A 19,255-nucleotide genomic window follows, 5' to 3' on the forward strand; every position below is an offset into this window, starting at 1 on the left:
GGACTGGCTCTATCAGTGCTCTCTCCAGACAACACAAAAAGCTTTCAACAAACACAACCAACAAGAAGGAGATGGAAAAGAGCAGTCAGTCACACTACAGCTGAGTGTTTGCTGGCCAAGGAGCCAGCGCTCGCACGTCAACTTATCTCGAGTCTCTCAAAGAGAAACATCTTTATAGTTCAAATCCATCCAGGGTACAGGGTTCTCAAGCTGCCCATCACAGCTCAACAGTTGACAAGGCTTTCCAGCTGAGCAACCCTCTACCATAAGGAAAGAAGGAGTGCTTAGTGCGTGCCAGACACTGTGCTCATTAATCACTCAACAATCCGTCACATTTTAACAAGGTGGGTGACAGTACCACCTGACATATGAATCTTAGAGGAAACCTGTCGCTACTTGCCCAAAGCCACGTGCTAGTAAAAGGAAGAGCTGGGACTTAAAACCAGGTTGGAATCCCAAGCCGGGCAGGTTCTTTATAACTATACTGTACCACCCTGTGATTACTGCAGCATCTGTGTATGTCTACCTAAATCAGTCCCAGAGGGGCTCAAAAGATGGTTAGTGGCTAAGAGCACACACTGCTCTTCCAAAAGACCCAGTCTAGTTCCCAGCACCCATGAACAGTTCACAACCACCCATAACTACAGCTCCAGTGGACCCAATGCCCTCTTTTGGCCTCCCTGAGCACGGTACTCACATGGACACACTCATACAAAATAATAACAACAACAATAATAATAATAATAATAATAATAATGCCACCAAAGAGGAGGGTACAAGCATGCCAGCATGTCAAGACATCAGGCTCACTTAAGCCCAGGAGTTGGAAGCCAGCATGGGGAATACAGTGAGATCTTATGTCAGTCACTCAACTAAAAAAAAATCACCTGCTATGTATGATTGTTAGAAAGACAAGACCAAATATTATATCAAACTTAGCCTTTGATATATGAAGAGAATAAAATCTAATTTTATTTGAATGGTTATGAAGAATAAAGCAGCCTGAGGAGGTGGGGAGGGTCAAGTATTTGTAACACAATCCTGGGAACCTGAGTTTGATTCCCAGTACCCACTGGGAGTCAAAAAAAAACAAAAAACAAAAAAAAACAAAGCCAGGTGAACTGTCATGTCTGTTATCTCAGCAATGGAATGGCAGATACTAGAGCTCACTGCCAGTCAGCCTATCCAAATTGGTGAGCTCCCGATTCACCGAGAGACTCTATCTCAGATAGTAAGGTGGAAAATAATGAAAGAAGGTACCCAATGTCAACCTACAGTCTTCACACCCACTCACACACAAATGCACACACCCACACAAACACGTACATTTACAAATCCTTCAAATCCCTTAGAAGACTGTGCTTTGTTTGCAACCACACTCCCTTGGCTTAAGACCATTCTTTTGCACCACTAATAAACAAACTAACAGAAGCACAATTAAGGAAGTAAAATAAAGACAGAACAATGCAGTTGACCACTGGTCTGGACTGTAAGTTGAAACTGCACCTGGTATCAGCTGAGTGTGCTCACAGAAAGGCCAAACACACAAGCAGGCTGAAGTGGAAAACTCACCTGGCAAACTTACATAAGCAACCTGTGAACTAACAACCAGCAGCACCCTCACTGAGAAATGAAGGATTTTTAAAGACTTTGAAGCTTTTTATCTACATAACAGCTACAATGTTAAAAAAGCTAAAGTCCAACTCATAACACAGAAAAAGCAAAAGGCAGCTGTGGTGGTACATGCCTCTTACTCCAGGAGGAGATGAGGGCAGGTAGATTCCAAGTTTGAGGTGAGCCTGAGCTACACCATGAGTTCAAGGCCAATCTGAGGCTCTAAGCATGACCCTGTCTAGAAAACCCAAGGACTGGGGACATACCTGGTACTACTAGAGCCCTGGTCTAACACTCAGGTGACCCTAAATTTAATCCCCAGTATTGGGGAAGTGGCTAAGAGATAGAAACCAAAGGGCAAAGTAGAACTCCCTACTGGTGACAACATTTTCCTAGAAGCTGGAAAGGCAACAAGGCAGCTGACAAAGATCTAGCACACAGGAACATTAATCAGTCCTTCCTTGCCGACATTTTAGAGATTTGTGCTGGCATTGCTAGGAAAGCTATAGAATTCCTAAATTTAATAGTTACTTTCCAATACTCAGAGCCTGAAGACTGGGCTAAGTGTCTTTTCACATTCCATTTACTCAGGCATTGGGTTAGTGTGTGAAAGTGCATGCGCGTGCCTATGTACAGGAGTGCACATGTTGCAGTACACCTAAGGAGGTCCGAAGACAATTTTTGGGACTCAGTTTTTTTCCTTCTACTACATATACTCTGGGGATCCTTCAAACTCAGGTCATCAGGCTTGGAAGGAAATGTCCTTATGGACTGAGCCATTGTGCTGGCCCAGCCAAATCTCTCTCTCTTGAATTTAAAAATTGCTTTTTCACATAATATACTTTGATCATATTCTTCCCCCACCCCCAAATATCTTATAGAAAGAATGTGGCAAGTGAATGAATGTGACTCCTGGTCTCAGCTCTATGTCAGTCACTGGAGTCCCACCAAGATCCCCCAGACAACATCCAAAAAGCACTTCATTGAGCAAATATGCTTCAAAAAATATGTTCCTTAGTTCTCAGAAGAGGGATGCAAAGGCAAAAGCTATTTTGGACATGAGTTTTTACAATGCAAATCTTTAATTGTATGGGATCGTTTATCTGTACCGCGCAGCACTGCATTGGACTCTGACTGCACAAGAGGCTTTAGAAAGAAACTTTCCAAGACCAGCACCAGAGACTGGAAAAGCGCATGGGCACCAGGTGTCTAAGCAATAGGAATCTCATTCACTCTATGGACATACTTAATAAGACATTATATTTAACATATACTTATGTTATATACAAAATGACTACACGAGGCCTGCATATGCAGAAATCACATATGTATGTATTAAATGTAAACAGCAATAATCATCATACCTGGAAGGGCAGAAAGGGTCTTCTGGGAGCTATCATTGCTCATTCTGCCTGTAAACAATCCATTTGCTCTGGGAAGCATGCAGGGGCTCTGAGAAAGCAGTCCTCCTGCCAGCATCTATGTGTATCCTCGGTCTCTCTCACCATTTCACACTTACAGCATAAGGCTGTGAGGCTCAGACACAACAGTATCTTTTCAGCCTCACTCGAACCTCTTTCAACTAGCCTGTCTGCTCACTGAGCTTTTAATTTTGTTTATTTCTTGTTTTAATTTTATTTCCTATGGGTGGATGTTTTACCTGCATAAATGTCTGTGTACTAAAGAAGGACAGAAGTGGGTACTGGGTCCCCTGGAACTGGAGTTACAGACAGCTGTCAGGGACCATGTGGGTGCTGGGTCTCAAAGCTGGGGCCTCTAGAAGATCAGCTAGTACTCCTGACTGCTGAACCATCTCTCCAGTATCAAATCACTATGCCTTTAATGACAATCTTTTTTTTTTTTTTGGTTTTTTTCAATACAGGGTTTCTCTGTAGCTTTAGAGGCTGTCCTGGAACTCACTTTGTAGCCCAGGCTGGCCTAGAACTCACAGAGATCCACCTGCCTCTGCCTCCCAAGTGCTGGGATTAAAGGCATACGCCACCACTGCCCGGCGACAATCTTCTTTACACAGCATTTTAAATGGATTTTTATCATTTGCGATTGTGTATATGTGTGAATAAATACAGGTGCCCACATAGGCCAAAGGCATTGGTTCCCATGGAGCTGCAGTCCTGACAGAACTAGAGTCTTCCACAAAAACTACTTAACTACTAAGCTATCTCTCCAGTCCTCACTGACCATTTTAAGAAGCAGTTGAGGAGGGCTGGGGTTTAGCTCAGTGGTAGAGAGCTTGCCTAGCAAGCGCAAGGCCCGGGGTTCAATCCTCAGCTCAAAAAAAAAAAAAAAAAAAAAAAAGACCCCAAGGCAAACACTTCCTGGCACAATTCAATGGCCAGGCAGTGGTGACACACGCCTTTAATCCTAGCACTTGGGAAGCAGGGGCAGGCAGATCTCTGTGAGTTCGAGGCCAGTCTGGGCTACCAAGTGAGTTCCAGGAAAGGCGCAAAGCTACACAGAGGAACCCTGTCTTGGGAAAAAAAAAAAAAAAAAAGAAGCAGTTGAGGGCTGAGAGAGCCTCAGCGGTTAAGAGCACATACTGCTCTTCCAGAGGACCTGAGTTCAGTTCCCACATCAGACAACTCACAACTACCTGTAACTCCAGCTCCGGGTCTCTTGTCTCTTCAAGCATTTGTACTCACATAAAAAATTAAAAACATTTTTTAAGTGAGAAAAAAAGAGTAGCTAAAGGAGCAAGGGAGAATGTAAAGTGTTTTGCTGTACAAGCATGAGGACCTCAGTCCAGCTCTCAGAGTTCACACCAAAGCTGGCATGCTGGCACAAGCCTGTAATCCCAAGCCTGGGGGGACAGAGACAGGAAGAGCCCTGGGACTCAATGGCCAGCCAGTTGAGCTAAATCAGGGAGGTTCGGGTTCATTAAGAGACTCTGCCACAGGAAATAAGGTGGAAGCCGAGTGGTGGTGGTGCACACCTTTAATCCTAGCACTCGGGAGACAGAGGCAGGCTGATCTCGTTGAGTTCAAAGACAGCCAGGGCTGTTACATTGAGAGAGTGAGAGAGTAAGAGAGTGAGAGTGTGTGTGTGTGTGTGTGTGTGTGTGTGTGAGAGAGAGAGAGAGAGAGAGAGAGAGAGAGAGAGAGAGAGAGAGAGAGAACAGATGAATGAGGAGCTGGAGAGATGGCTCAGTGGTTAAGAGCACTGACTGCTCTTCCAGAGGTCCCAAGTTCAATTCCCAGAACCCACATAGCACCTCATAACTATCTGTAACTTCAGTTCTGAGGCATCTAACACCCATTTCTGGCCTCTGAGGGCACCAGGCACACAGTGATGCACAGACATACAAGCAAACAAAACACCCATACACATAAAGATTTTTTTAAATAGATGAAAGACTACAAATCCATCTACAAGAAAATACTCGAGCCTTCTCCTATCTGCATGTTTCTAATAGCATAGTAAAAAAGCTTTGAGAGAGAAACATCTCTCAGGTGACTTTCAATCCCAGAAAGAGCCACTTCTGATAACGTATGAACAAAGTGGGTATTACTCAAGGAAAACAAGGATCCAAAAAATAAAGGTACAAAACAAACAAACAAGCAAACCACTACACATCCAATGGTAAGTAGTTTGGATGAGAATGGAAAGGCTTACAAAGAGAACTACACATTCAATTCCCTTTAGTTCTCCTGTGGAATAAACAGCTTCTTTAAAACACAAACAAACCGTGTCTTGAATCAAAGAGTATATCATTTCATGTACTGTCTGGCCATCAAACTTGATTTCTGTGTTAAAGCTGGACTAGGATTCTCTTGGGCTTACAGATGTAAAAGGCTGAGTCCACCTGCCTTCTAGATCCAGTCTGCCACTTATTCAGTCATGCAAGAAGAAGAGAGAAAATTACCCTTCTTGGATCCAACCCTGGAAGAGGCACTGAAGAACTTCTTCACCGTGGTGACCTTGCGGGTCTTCTCATTGGTTTTCTTTTCCTCGAACTTGGAGAATGTGAGGGACTGGGCTCCTTGGCTGCTCTGAATGCTAGCGAAGGCCTCTTCCTCCTCCCGCTGAAGTCTGAAATTCAGAGAGAGAATTGTAACAATTTGGATCCTCTCCAAGCTTCCCCAGGGTCTAAAAGATCCTGTTTAAATGACTGAAGAGGATCTGAAAACTTTATAAACAGGAGCTAAATATACCAAATGGGTCTGAGGGCTTGAGTACATAGCTATAAAGTGAAATTCTATACCTGTTGAAGAGTTCAATGTATGGGTTTAATCCCCAGGACCTCAACAAAACAAAACAAACAAAAACCAAACAAACCGGCTTTACACTTACAATCTCAGCATTTGGGAGGCCGAGGCAAAATTGCTGAGTTTGAGGTCAGCCTGGGTTATAGACTAAGACCCTGTCTCAAATTACCATATTAAGAAACAGGGCGCTGGGTGGTAGTGGTGTACACCTTTAATCCCAGCACTCAGGAAGCAAAGACAGGTGGAACTCAGTAAGTTCAAGGCCAGCCTGGTCTACAGAGTGAGTTCCAGGGCAGCCAGGGCTACACAGAGAAACCCTGTCTCGAAAAAAAAACCAAAGAAAGAAACAGGGCTGAGGGTTGATGAGATGGCTCAGTGTGTAAAGACACTTGTCACCAGTTTGACCTCTGGAGTCTGATCCCTGCTCCAATGGCGGAAGGGAAGAACCGCTGCAAGTTGTCCTCCATCCTCCAAATAAGCACTGTGGCATCTGCACACTCACATACAATAAATCAGTGGAGTAGCTGACAGATGGCTCAGTGTGCAAAAGCAATTGCTGCTTGTGTAGAGGATCTGGGTTTGGTTCCCAGCACCCATGTGGCAGCTGACAACCTCCTATAACTCCAGCTCTAGAGAATCTGACTTCTTCTGGTCTCCTCAGGCACGCACTGAACACATATGGTGCACTTACATAAATACAGGCACTCACACACATAAAAATAAATCTAAAAAAACATAGAAAGAAATGTAATTTTAAAAATTTAAGGCTTAGGATCTAGCTTGCCTACCACTCACAAAGCCCTGAGTTCAGTCCCCAGCACTGCATACATGGTAGCAGCATACACCTGTTTTCCCAGCACTCGGGAGGTAAAGGCAGGAATATCAAAAGTCTGGGGTAATCCTCGAAGACATAGTAAGTTTGAGGTCAGCTTGAGATACAGGATGACTAGGAGTCTACTACGGGAAAGTATAGTTTCCAACAGGAACTTAGACATAAAGTGTGGCTTCTAGCCAGGCTTGGTGGCTCACACCTGTGCCTCCAGCACTTGGAAGGCAGAGACAGGAGGATCACTGATAATGAGATGGACTACGTGCTGGATACACTGAAGTCTCCAGATGATGAGGAACTGACTGCAAGCCAATATCATTCTGGAACTCACTGTGGCAGAGAACCCAGAAAGATTACAAACCCACAAAGTTACCCTGTTTATATCTATATTTCAGCACTTACCTCCAGGAGCTATATAAAAATCTAAGAGACTAGAGATGGCCCAGCAGTTAAGATCACAGGCCCTGGAAGTAGTTTACAAGCCACAGTTCTCTGAGTTCACCACAGATGTGAACGTGAACAGCACAGTTATTCAACAAATACCAAGTTACTAGACACAGAAGAGCAGCAAGTACTAGCGTCTGGTCTGGAGTGGGTAGCCAGTCCAGCCTTGGCCTGGAAGTTCCAACTCCCATTTTGGCTTCAGTAATGGTCACGCCCACAAGGCAGGGCTGAGGGAGGACGCTGAAGACCCAGGATCGAGAGGAGAGGTCTCTCTTGGTTCCAGGACCCTGGACGCTGGAGGTAGACCGAGCAGAGTTCTCCAGAGAACACCGCTGGACTGCGCCATACCTTTCCCAGACCCTGCAACCTATCCCTTCATTTGTAAGTTACACCACAAAATAAACCTCCCTTTTAACTACGTGGAGTGGCCTTAATAATTTCACCAATACTGGTCTGACCTGATGAGACAGAATCACAGTCAGGAGGATGTCATGGAAAGGATCAGCGTTACTCCTGCATCTTCCAAGCCCCTGCACTTCTACCGTTTAAATTTTGTCATACTCATATTTGGAAATGACACAACTACTTTGGAGTGATCCCATTTTAAAAGAAAAACTGAATATCCCCAATTCAAGGAACATGTACATAAACTAGCATTGATTACTGAGTGTTTTATATGGTGCTACAAGCCTGCCATGCTGGGTATGTCAAAAGAATGAGGAGAGCAATACTTGAGCGTCACTTGCCTAACCCTGTGTGCAGCATATCACATTATGACCTCAGTTCATCTTCACCACAAAGTATGCTTGCCTTCAAAAGAGGTAAGAACAAGACACTCAAATGTAAAATCAACAAACACAAAATGAGGAATTCACTAACAGTGATTTAATGAGTGCTGACCAAAAAGAAGAAAGAATCCTCTCTTGATGACAAACTGACCTGCTGATAGCTCTTAATAAGAGAGAAGTACGGCTGGGCAATGACAGGACTTTGTGCCTGGTTATGTCTCTGGTAGCCACACCCCACCTCCAGTAGCCAGTGAGGTCCATTTACCTTTCTGCCAGTTCCCAGTCCTCTTGGATCTGCTTCTGCCGGGCCTTGTGGTACTCCTCCCTCCAGCACTTGGAGCAGAAACCCTGCCAGGCAGGGTTGCCATAGTAACCGCATCCTTTCTTGCACAGGAGCTCAGATTGATCCACATGAATTCCCCGGCGTTCGGACTTCAAGCTCATCTTCTTCCTGATAACCAAGGAGTGAGAAAGCATTGAAAATTAATTTACTACCATACTACTTAAAATACAACACTCACGAAGAAAAATTCAAGTGAGTCCAAGATCTTCAAGCCACAAGAGGAAAAAGGAAGAAGAGAGGAAGGGAAGACAGAACAAAACCCAAAGTTAAACCTGGCAAGTTCAAGCAGAGTTACACTAAAGAAAGACTTCAATCTGATGGCCCAAAATACACAGCGCACCTTAACAGACTAAAGCTTAGGATTAAAGACCTAAGCATAAAGCTTTAAACTCCTACAGGAAAAGCTTCCTGACACTGGCAAGGACTTCCGCACTACACCAAAGCAACAAAAACAGACAAATGGGAAGACAGCAAACTTGAAAACATCTGCACAGAACAACAATCAGCAGAGTAAAAGGGGCAGCCTATGGACTGGGAGAGGGCATTTCTAGCATCTACAGAAAAGGCAAAACCCAGATCATAAAAAGCACACTGACAAGATAGACAAAGATCTAGAGTAGACATCTCCAAAGAAGAAATAAAAATGGCCAGCAGATAGCAAGACCCTGTCTCAAACACACACACACACACACACACACACACACACACACACACACACACACACAGAGCTGAGAAGATTCCTGCCACCACAGTTGATTACCTGAGTTTGACCCCCCCCCCACTTGCATGGGAGATGGAGGGACAACTCCTGAAAGTTGTCCACTGGCCTCCTCACATGTGCTGTGGCACATGCTTACACACAAAATTAATAAAATATACTTTGTATAATAGCCAACAAGCAGAGATGGTAGTACACGCCTTTAATCCTAGCACTGGGAAAACAGAGGTAGGTGAATCTCTAAGTTCTAGGCCATCCAGGAATACACAGTAAGACCCTGTCTCAAACAAACAAACAAACAAAAATGACTAACAAAAACTGGGCACGTTGGCATATGCCTATAATTCCAGATATCTGAGGCAGAAGGATTGCAGGTTCTGGGCCCATCTAGCTTACAGAAACTTTATCTCAAAATAAATATTTAATAGTCAGCAAACGCATGAGAGAAACTATTGGAATAAATCAAAACCACAATGAGACATCACTTCACATTGGTAAGAAATTCACCTTACACACATACACACACACACACACACACACAAACACACACACACACACACACACACACACACACACACACAAATTGGAGGCGTTGTTGATAGGAATGTGAAGAAATCAGAACCCTTCTGTACTGTGGAGTAGAAATGTAAAGAGGTGCAGTCACCACAGACATAACCTGCCCATTATCTAGAACCTGTTTTTCCATCCAGAAGACTGGGAATTGGAGGTGATTAATAGCTTGTGATCTGTGTTATCTGTAGGGCCAGGCCACATCAAGCTCCCACAACCACGACCAGAGATGGATAATAGTCTAAATGATCCTTATGTCATCTGTATAGCCAGGAGCTCCCCCAAGCTTCCCCAATCAGGACTGGAGATGGCTAATAGCTCAAATGACCTGTTCACTATCTGTATGACCAAGACAACACCAGATCCTTCCCTCGGCCCTTAAGCTAGTACAGGTAGCCTATTTCTAGAACCCATCTTCTTAGAAGTAGTGACATGCACTTTGAGTTGAGTTTAGATATAATCATACCTCCTTGTACACCAGGGATTGTATTACATCAGGAACTTTTCCCCAAACTGTACTGTGTTTAAATATGTTGGCAATAAACCACTTGCCATCAGACTCCCAAAGATCTAGCATGGCTGGCTAAGTTGGGCTGAACTGAGTTTTCATTTTCATCTCTTTGAGGTATGTTTCTCTACCTGCCATGACACTTGCAGGGACCCCAAAAGACCTATCTCAAAAATAAATAAATAAATAAATAAATAAATAAATAAATAAATAAATAAAATAAAATAAAATAAAATAAAATAAAATAAAAAAACAAAGGCAGGTGTAGTGCTACAGGCCTTTAAACCCAGACAGGAGAATTTCTGTGAGTTTGAGGCCAGCCTGGTCTATATAGAGAGTTCCAGGACAGCCACGGCTACAGAGAGACCTGTCTCAACATCAAGAAAACAAAACAAACCCCAGTAAAATATTTTAGTTCATGGGCTGGCACGATGGCTCAGTGGGTAAGTGACTCACATGGTGAAAGAAGACACAACTCTTTGAAGTTGTCCTCTGACCTCCATACACAGTAGTGCGTGCACAACCCAACCCTACACATGCACAACTAAATACAAACTTTAAAATGTTAAAAAAATTTATAAAGAGAGAGCTGAGGTAGAGTACTTGCCTAGCATGTGGGAGGCCCTGTGTTCAATCCACAGTCCTAGAAAAAAAAGTAGAAGTATATAAACTGTACCAATAATAAGTTAACAGAGAAGAGGTTCACACGCAGGTAAGACTACAATTTTTTTCTACTACACTATCTGCAACTGCTTATCCAAACTCACACATATGCACAAAAATTTCAGTGGAATCCCTGTTTCCCATACAATAATGCTCATGCCTCAGCTGACAACTTCCTTTTTTAGTTTTTTGAGCAGAGTAAAGGTAAACTTATTAAGAATAAGTGAAGGAAAATGCTGAATGGTAAGGACTTCAAGGAGAAATACCCTAAAATCATTAGCTACACTTTTGCTTTTAAAGAAAGATATATCTAGCCTAAGGATATTTTGTTTCAACATTGTTACTTACAGCTCCTTTTTCATGGTGAATAAGCTTTCCTTTAACATCTGACAGAGCTGAGGGCTTCCAAAAGATAGAAAGGTACTTGTGTGTGGCTGGAGAGGTGGCTCAGCAGTTGAGAGCAATAGGCTGCTCTTCCAGAGGACCTGGGTTCCACTCCCAGCACCCATAAGGCAACTCTCCATGGGCACCAGTTAACACATGTGGTGCACAGCATACATTCAAGCAAAATACCCATATACATAAGAACTTTTTAAAGATATTTGCCTAATAAAGAAAAAATTGTCTAAATATATTGACAGCCACCTAACACCAGAGTCACCTCCAGCTCATCAAGCTCGGTCCTAAGGAGAAGGCATGTAGGCAGGAGACCATGGCAGAGCTAGCACATAGCTAGCTGGCTGCCAGCAGACCCATTAAAGTACCTGCTCACGAGAGTACACCCTCTCAGGAGGGGTGAGGAAGCCTCATAGTGCAGCCCTGCTACTGTAGCTCTCTATCAGACAAGTCCACTGATCCAATTCTCAAACTTTCCTCATAAATTCAGACCTGCGCTTCCAGAAGGCAGCGGTTGGTACTCTTCTGGAGAGGGGATGACCTGATTGGCACATTTTTAAAGAACACAATCTATGTGCTAACCTCCCTAAACATGTGACCATTATGCCAAAAGATATCCAGATAGCACACTGGGCACATGGAGAATGTGCGTATGAGTCCACTATGGGGTGGGCATGATGGTTCAGCAGAAGTCTGATGGCCTGAGTTCGATATGAGGAGACCAAATAAATAAAGGTGGAAGGAATTAACCAACTCCACCAGTTGTTCCCTGACCTCCACAAGCACAGGGGGTCTCTTTATTCACACATACATGCACACACTAATAATAATAATAGAACTTTAAGCCACTGATAGGGAATGTGTCATTCCATCACTGTAACAAAACAGATGACATAAACAACTTATAAGAAGGAATGGAAGGTTGTTTGTTAATTCATTCATTCAGACAGGGTCTTGCTATGTAGCCTAGGCTGGCAGCATACCTGCGGTGCTGTTGGGGACGACCTTTACCTCCTGAGAGAACAAAAGTACATAAACTCTACTAAAAACTAGCAACAGAGAAGGGGTTCACACACAGGTTAAATTACAGTTTTCTACTATGCTATCTGCAACTGCTTGTCCAAACTTACATATCCGCACACATTTTTTTCAGCAGACTGGTTAAGAATGCTTACTGCTCTTGCAGAGGACCCGTTAGGTTCCCAGCATCCATATCGGACAGTTCACAACTGCCCATAACTCGAGCTCCAGGGGATCTGACACCCTCTTTTAGCTTCGGTGGGAATGTGCACTCATATGCACATACTTACACAGACACACACCCATAGTACCCCTATCAGGTACTTACAACTGCCTGGAACCCTGACCCCAGGGTACAAAGAATCTAGTGTACGTGGGCACCTTCACTAATGTGTACCTACATACAGATACACAAACATGCACAGGATAAAAATAACAAAATAATAATTTTAAAAGTTTTTTTCTTTTACTGCTATCAGTAATTCTGAATGTTAGCTATTTCCCTCAATGGGTCAAAAGGTAGCTAAGCACAAGATTAGGAGGAGAAAACACAAGGGACAGAGATCAGTTTCTAGCAGTTCTTCCAGATTCATGTATGTAAATTCTTAAGATAAATTCAGAAATATAAACCATTTAAACAAGTCAGCATGTTTCAGGGAACCAGTTGAACTTCAGTTCAACTCTGAAGTAATCTTAACTATGATCTCAGCAACTGGGAGGGAGAAGCAGTGGCGTCAAGAACTCAGTCGTCCGTGAACATAGCAGCCTAGGCTACACAGCAAGACCCTGTCTGAATGAATGAACGAGCCAACCTACCGTTCCTTCTTAGTGTTTTGTTACAATGGTGGGACACTTACAGAACAATGACAACAATCTTCAAAACAACTGTAAAGATTCATTAAAACTGGGGCTGGGGAGATGGCTCAGTAGATAGCTCAGTAGATAAAGTAACTGTTGCATGAGCATAAAGACCCGAGTTCAGTCCCCAGCATCACCTCAAAGCTGGAATGGCAATATGCTATGCACCTGACACTTCAGTGCTGGGCATACAGACAGGAGATCCCTGGGGCTTGCTAGCCAGTCAGACTAGTGGTGATAGGCACACTCACCTATATTAATTAATGAACTAATTTTTAAAAATTTGATACAGGGTTGCATTATATAGCTCTGAATGGCATGGAACTAACTATGCAGATCAGGCTGGCCTCCAATTCAGAGATCTGCCTGTCCCTGCCTCCCAAGCGCTGGAAGTAAAGGTGTGTGCCAGCACATTTGGCAAATATAAAAAAAAAAAATAAGGATAGCAATTGAAGAAGGTAGTCTACCCAACTTCAACCTCTGGCTTCCACACACATGCACACACACACGTGTACCTATCTACACACTCATATGGACCCATACATATACCATGCACAAACCAAATAGATGAAATTCCACCTACTAGTGGATCTATGTATGTGCTAAAGTATGCCCTCAGACTTCAGACTCTCATATGTTTTCTGGAACCACCAAGTTGCCTCTGTATACACAGGTTCTGCCCCTCAGAACCAAAGCCCTACTGGCCAGAGAGATTTGAGCACAATCTCACCCTTTGGCTCAATATTTAGGTATGCAGACACAAGGTAAACCCCAGAAGGAAGTCAGGCATAACCTGAAACCAAAAGCAGATCAGAGAGATGAGTGGATGCAGAGAAAAAGACCTGACACATGAGCTATACGACAGAAAGGGTACACTGAACACTATCTTCTTAGGATGCTCAAAAGTAAGGGGGGCGGGGAAGGAGGGAGGGAATATATGAATTAGGGAGAAGATCAGAACTCAGTGTCTCAATATCACCAAGCCCTGAGTGAGATCACTATTTTCCTCCAGTATCAGACACTGGGCCCGCAGCACAGGAAAAGCTCAAGTTCTGGCTCAAAGCAGGAGAAAGGCACAGGGAGATCCTTCTAGTCTACTGTGTCTAGTGGTGGATGTGTGGTGGGTGCGAGCACATGTACTCACGTGGAGGCAAGAGGTCAACCTCAAGTACCACTCCTCAGGACCGTCCTCCTCTCCAGGGCAAGGTCTCCCACTCACCAATTAGGCTAGGCTGACTGGCCAGTGAGCCCCAGGGACAGACACTCAGTCTCTGCTTCCTCAGTGCTGGCATTACAAGTCTCCCCCCCCCCCCCCCCCCCCGAGGTACTTTCCTGACAGCTCTCCCCAGCCAGCCCCTACTTTCTGCCATTCCCTTCTCTCAACCACACAGACACACAACCCTGTGCACCCGCAGGAGTGGTTCTCCTGGCTCTGTGCTGCTCCTGGGTGGGGCCAAATGTGGAAGCAGTGGAGCAGAACAGAAGAGAGGGAAGACAAGCCCCCAGAGAACAAAAATACAGGAAAAATTTCTCAGACACAATTCCCAAGAAAGAACTTTCTAAGCAGGACAGTGGTGGTGCACGCCTTTAATCCCAGCATTCAGGAAGCAGAGAAGGTGGATCTCTGTGAATTCGAGGACAGCCAGGTTTACAAATCAAGGCCCAGGACAGCAAGAGCTGTTATACAGAGAAAAACCAAAAAAGAAAAAAAGAAAGGAAGAAGTTTCTGGCCAGATGTTGGGGTAATCCAAGTACTAGACAGACTGAGGCAGGGGGATCATGAACTCAAGGCCAGCCTGGACTACACAGTAGGTTCCAGGCCAACCTGAGCTACATAGTAAGACTCTTTATGGGCTAGGGCTGGCAAGATAACTCAGCAGTCAGAGCTTGCTGCCCAGTCAGACAATCTGAGTTCAACCTTTGGGTCTGAAATGGTGAAGAAGAGAAGGAACTCCAGCAAGCTGTCCTCTGACCTCCACACACACAGCATGCTGTGTGTGCATCCACAAACATACACAAAACATAACTGAAAATGTAAAAAGAAAAGAGACACAGTGTTCTTTTCCAGAACAAGGGGAGAAAATGTTTACTGTGCAGTCCAGTGAGTGCACCACATCCCTCCCTGTAAAAGTCAATAGACTAATAAAGTCATGAAATCTGGGTTCCTTAATCTTGAACTCCTCAGCTGTGACTGCCTACATGGGATTTGTGGGGCAAAGGTACTCAACTGTGACGTAAAGCCTATTCTGCTGATATCCTGAATAGCGGGTCCCTTTGTTCCTGTCTTCTGCCTGTATCTATCAACTTTGGCAGGCTCACTTGCTACTTGTAAGCAGGACAAAAGTTCCAGTCCTTTACTGTCCTTAACAATTCCAGCAAGGAGTACATGGGAAACTATTACCACCCTTAGCCATGAGAACAATACAAGGAGAAGCCATCAGACGGGGCTGGAGGTGTAGCTCAGTGGTAGAGCACTTGTCTAATTTGCTCAAGGCCCTGGGTTCAATCCCCAACACTTCCAAAAACAAAATAAACAAATTAAAAACTCCACCAGCATGAGGCATCACTCACACCACCTATCACATTGACACAAATAAGCACTGGTACTACCCACGGCATTCCTATACACTCCCAGGGGGATGCAAAATAGCACAGTTGACAGGTGATAGCTTCTTTTCCATTGTTTTGGCTTTCTGAAACTCTGAGGTCCATACTGATGTTAAACTCAGCAATTCTCATGCTCCTGAGTGCTGGCATTACAGGTGTGAACCACCACACCCATCTATATATTCTATAGTGTTTACTCAATAATTCAACAAATATTTTACATACTGACAGACACCATAACTAAAAAGCTCTGTGGGTCTTACTGTTTAATATGGGCAGTATATAGTTTAGAGCCTGAATAAAGAAATACTATTAATATTGAATAATTATTTTTCTTTTCCTAGACAGGGTTCCTTTATATAGCACTGGCTGTCCTGAAATTTGCTCTATAGACTAACTAAGAGATCCACCTGCCTCTGCCTCCAGAGTGTTGGGACTAACAGCATGCACCACCATCTCCACACTGAATAATTAATCTTAGAACAATTAAATTTCATGAACTCATAACAAGCCAGTTATGTGTATACGAAATCTATGGAACTCTAACAATTGCTGAATAACAAGATATATAATGAGGTACAAAATATCTCACTCACAGTAACATCAATATATAAAAACACCTGGGAAATGTTTTAATAAAAAAGTCACGTGGCTGCTGTAAAAAATATTGACATATAAGCCATGGTCAAACACAAATACTCCTAGCACTTGGGAGGTTGAGGTAGGAGGGGTCCATGTTCAAGGTCAGCCTGGACTACAACAGACAAAAATGGAAATGAGGAAAGCTAACGGCAAGGCTATAACCAGTCAGACGTTCAGTGACACTGAATAAAATACATGTAAAACATTAGTAAAATCTAGAAATTTACTACAAATGACAAGAAAATTCTCAAGACTTTTTGGAACTTGGTTAAATGATTCCATATTTTACCAACAACAGTAAACAGTACAGTTTTGCTGGGTGATGGTGGCACATACCTTTAGCCCCAGCACTGGGGAGGCAGAGGCAGGTGGATCTCTGAGTTTGTCTAGTCTACAGAACAAGTTCCAGGACAGTCAGGGCTACAGAGAGAAACAGAGAAACTATGCCTCAAAAAACCAAAACCAAAACCAAACCAAAAAAAACCTCCACAAGACAGCTTTTCTTTTTCTTTTTTTTCTTTTTTTCAGTTTTTAATTTTCTGAATTTTTTCCTGCATACTAGTTAAAACAGTATGAACTGAAAAAAAAAAAAAAAACACTAAAAAATACAAAACCTCCAAATTAATTCTAATATGCCATCACACATAAATAATATTAAAGGAGGGGAAAGAAATTTTTTAAATAAACAGTGGTGAATAACTGGCCAGCAATCTGATATCCCTTAAAATAACTGGAAAGATATGTTAAAGAAGCTGGAGAGACAGCTCAGTGGTTAAGAGCACTGGCTGCTCTCACTAAGAGGGCCTGGGTTCTATTCCCAGCACCCACAGCAGCTCACAACTGTAACTCCAGTTCCGGGGGTTTGGATGCCCTCTTCTGGCCTCCATAGGCACTGCATGCAAGCTATGACAGACAAGTCAGCAAAACACTCACACACACAAAACTCAGTGATAGCAAGGTCTGGGATGGACTAGGTTGCATGAAAACCTGTCTCAAAAAATAAAAACAAGAGGCTGCAGAGAGGGCTCAGTGGTTATGTTCTTGCTGCTCCTGCAGAGGGCCTGAGTTTGATTCCCCAAATCCACAATAGGTGGGTTCAAAACTTCCTATAACTCCAACTCCAGGGGATCTGATACCTTCTTCTGGAGCAAGCACATGCACATGGGCACAGACAAATATATATATATATATATACATACATACATACATACATACATACATACATACATACATACACATACACACATAATTAATGAACTTATAGAGACCCACCTGCCTCTGCTGGGATTAAAGATGTACACCATCACATCCAACTTTTCTTTCTTTCTTTCTTTCTTTCTTTCTTTCTTTCTTTCTTTTTTAGAGGGAAGAGATGATCAAGTTTCCAATTTGTCACACTATGTAACCCAAGCTGGCCTGCAGTCCTCCTAACTCAGTCTCCCATGTGATGATTACCAGTGTCCACCATCACACCATCACAACTTAAAAACTTTGAAGAGAGACAGAAAGATGAAAGTCCTAACATTACACATTTATGAAACTTCTATACCTAGAAGCTACAGGAAAATCAAGAAGGAAGTGAATCTGAATACACAAATTTAAACGTCCATCTAGTTTTTAAAAGGCCTCACCTGTGACCAAAATAGACCGGCAGAAAGAGAGTGGAAAATAACACTAACATGTGCCAATGAGACAGTCTCTTATACAGACAGATAATATTAATAAAAGCCTGAGATTGGTTGGCAGCTGGCAGGACAAGAGCATGGGCGGGTTCTTTGCAAACTCTGAGCAGCCTCCTTGAAACCCAAGTGGAAAGTCCTAGTGTATGCATTTGACATTTTGATACGCCTCCAAACAGGCCTCAGAAAAAGGCAGTGCCTGTCCTGCCTGCCATCCCACTCCTGGGGTAAGGGAACCTACTTCCCACAGCCTCAGAAACAGCGTCAGAAAACTTTCATTTTTGCCAATGATCAACAGTTATCCCATGTTATTGCTTTTGCCTTTAAAGATTTTATTTTTAACTATGTGATACATGTGCGGGGACAGAGGGTATCCTGTGCACATGTGAGTGCAGGTGCTCAAGGAAGCCAGAAAAGGGTGTTGGGTCCTAGGGAGCTAGAGCTACAGGTAGTTGTGTGCCTCCAACATGGGTGCTACAGGTTCTCTGTAATGGCAGTGTGGGCTCTTAACCTGAGCCCTTTCTTCAGCAACTGATTAACAATTTTTATTGATATTTGTTACCACACATAAATTTTTTTCAAATAAATTAACTACTGATATTCTTTGCTCCCATGTCGGTATCTCTAATTTTCCATGTGATTCCTAAGTGCTCTTTCTGAATGATCTTTTTTTTTTTTTAAAGCCTTCTTTTATGTTATGAAGGCACTATCACACAAAGACATGGCATTTCAAAACTGTATACAGGTTTCATCAACTTCCCTGCTTGATACACATTCCTTGTAAAAGCAGTATTTCGTGTCAGGCTTCCGAGTTAACTGCTACAAAATGAAGAATGTAAACACTACTCTGTCCAAGTCATCCCCAAAGATAATCAATCCCATGAGACACAATTTAGAGAGTGAACTGAGTCAGTGGAAGGGCATTCTTCAGGACTTCCAGGCAACTACGCTTTGCTGTGCTCAGCCACATCCTCTTCACTTGAGCACGTTAGAGCTCCAATCTGAGCACACCATTCCCAAAGCTCAATAATCCAGCTGTGCTAGCCTACATCCTCCTCTCTCAACACTCTTCTGGAGAAGCAGTCAGCACTGGGATGCACAATCACTAAGTGCCTAAGCAAACAGAGGCTTTTGGCTCCACCGAGGAACAGCACCTTGATACATAAAGCACCTCCACCACAGGAGGGCTGTTTTCAGTTCTGACTTAGTTCTGCTTTAGCCATTTCACCTTTTCTTATACACTTCTGAGTCACAAGGTCGGAGAATCTGAGTTTATCCAGGTCCTAACAATGCTACTGGGAACCACCTTGGAAATTACGGCTAGAAAGAAAGCACCACAGGTGTGAAGCAACT

At 43.3% G+C, this 19,255-nt stretch overlaps 1 protein-coding gene across 4 annotated transcripts in view; it reads right to left on the bottom strand.

The window, feature by feature from the left end:
• The window catches only part of Rabgef1 (RAB guanine nucleotide exchange factor 1), a 49,171-nt gene that overhangs the window by 20,394 nt on the left and 9,522 nt on the right, over nucleotides 1–19,255 (bottom strand). For 2 of the 4 annotated variants that reach the window (XM_036172402.1, XM_036172400.1), the window contains exons 2-3: nucleotides 8,164–8,349; nucleotides 5,495–5,661 (exon numbers count right to left, since the gene is read on the bottom strand). In XM_036172402.1, coding sequence (XP_036028295.1) covers nucleotides 5,495–5,661; nucleotides 8,164–8,342 — 346 coding nt within the window. In that variant the 5' untranslated portion in view covers nucleotides 8,343–8,349. Of the gene's footprint in view, nucleotides 1–5,494; nucleotides 5,662–8,163; nucleotides 8,376–10,644; nucleotides 10,681–19,255 lie in introns of those variants that run through there. The other 2 variants (XM_036172401.1, XM_036172399.1) reach the window with 2 other exon arrangements.

Source organism: Onychomys torridus, chromosome 22 (assembly GCF_903995425.1).
Source record: "Onychomys torridus chromosome 22, mOncTor1.1, whole genome shotgun sequence".
NCBI lineage: Eukaryota > Metazoa > Chordata > Mammalia > Rodentia > Cricetidae > Onychomys > Onychomys torridus.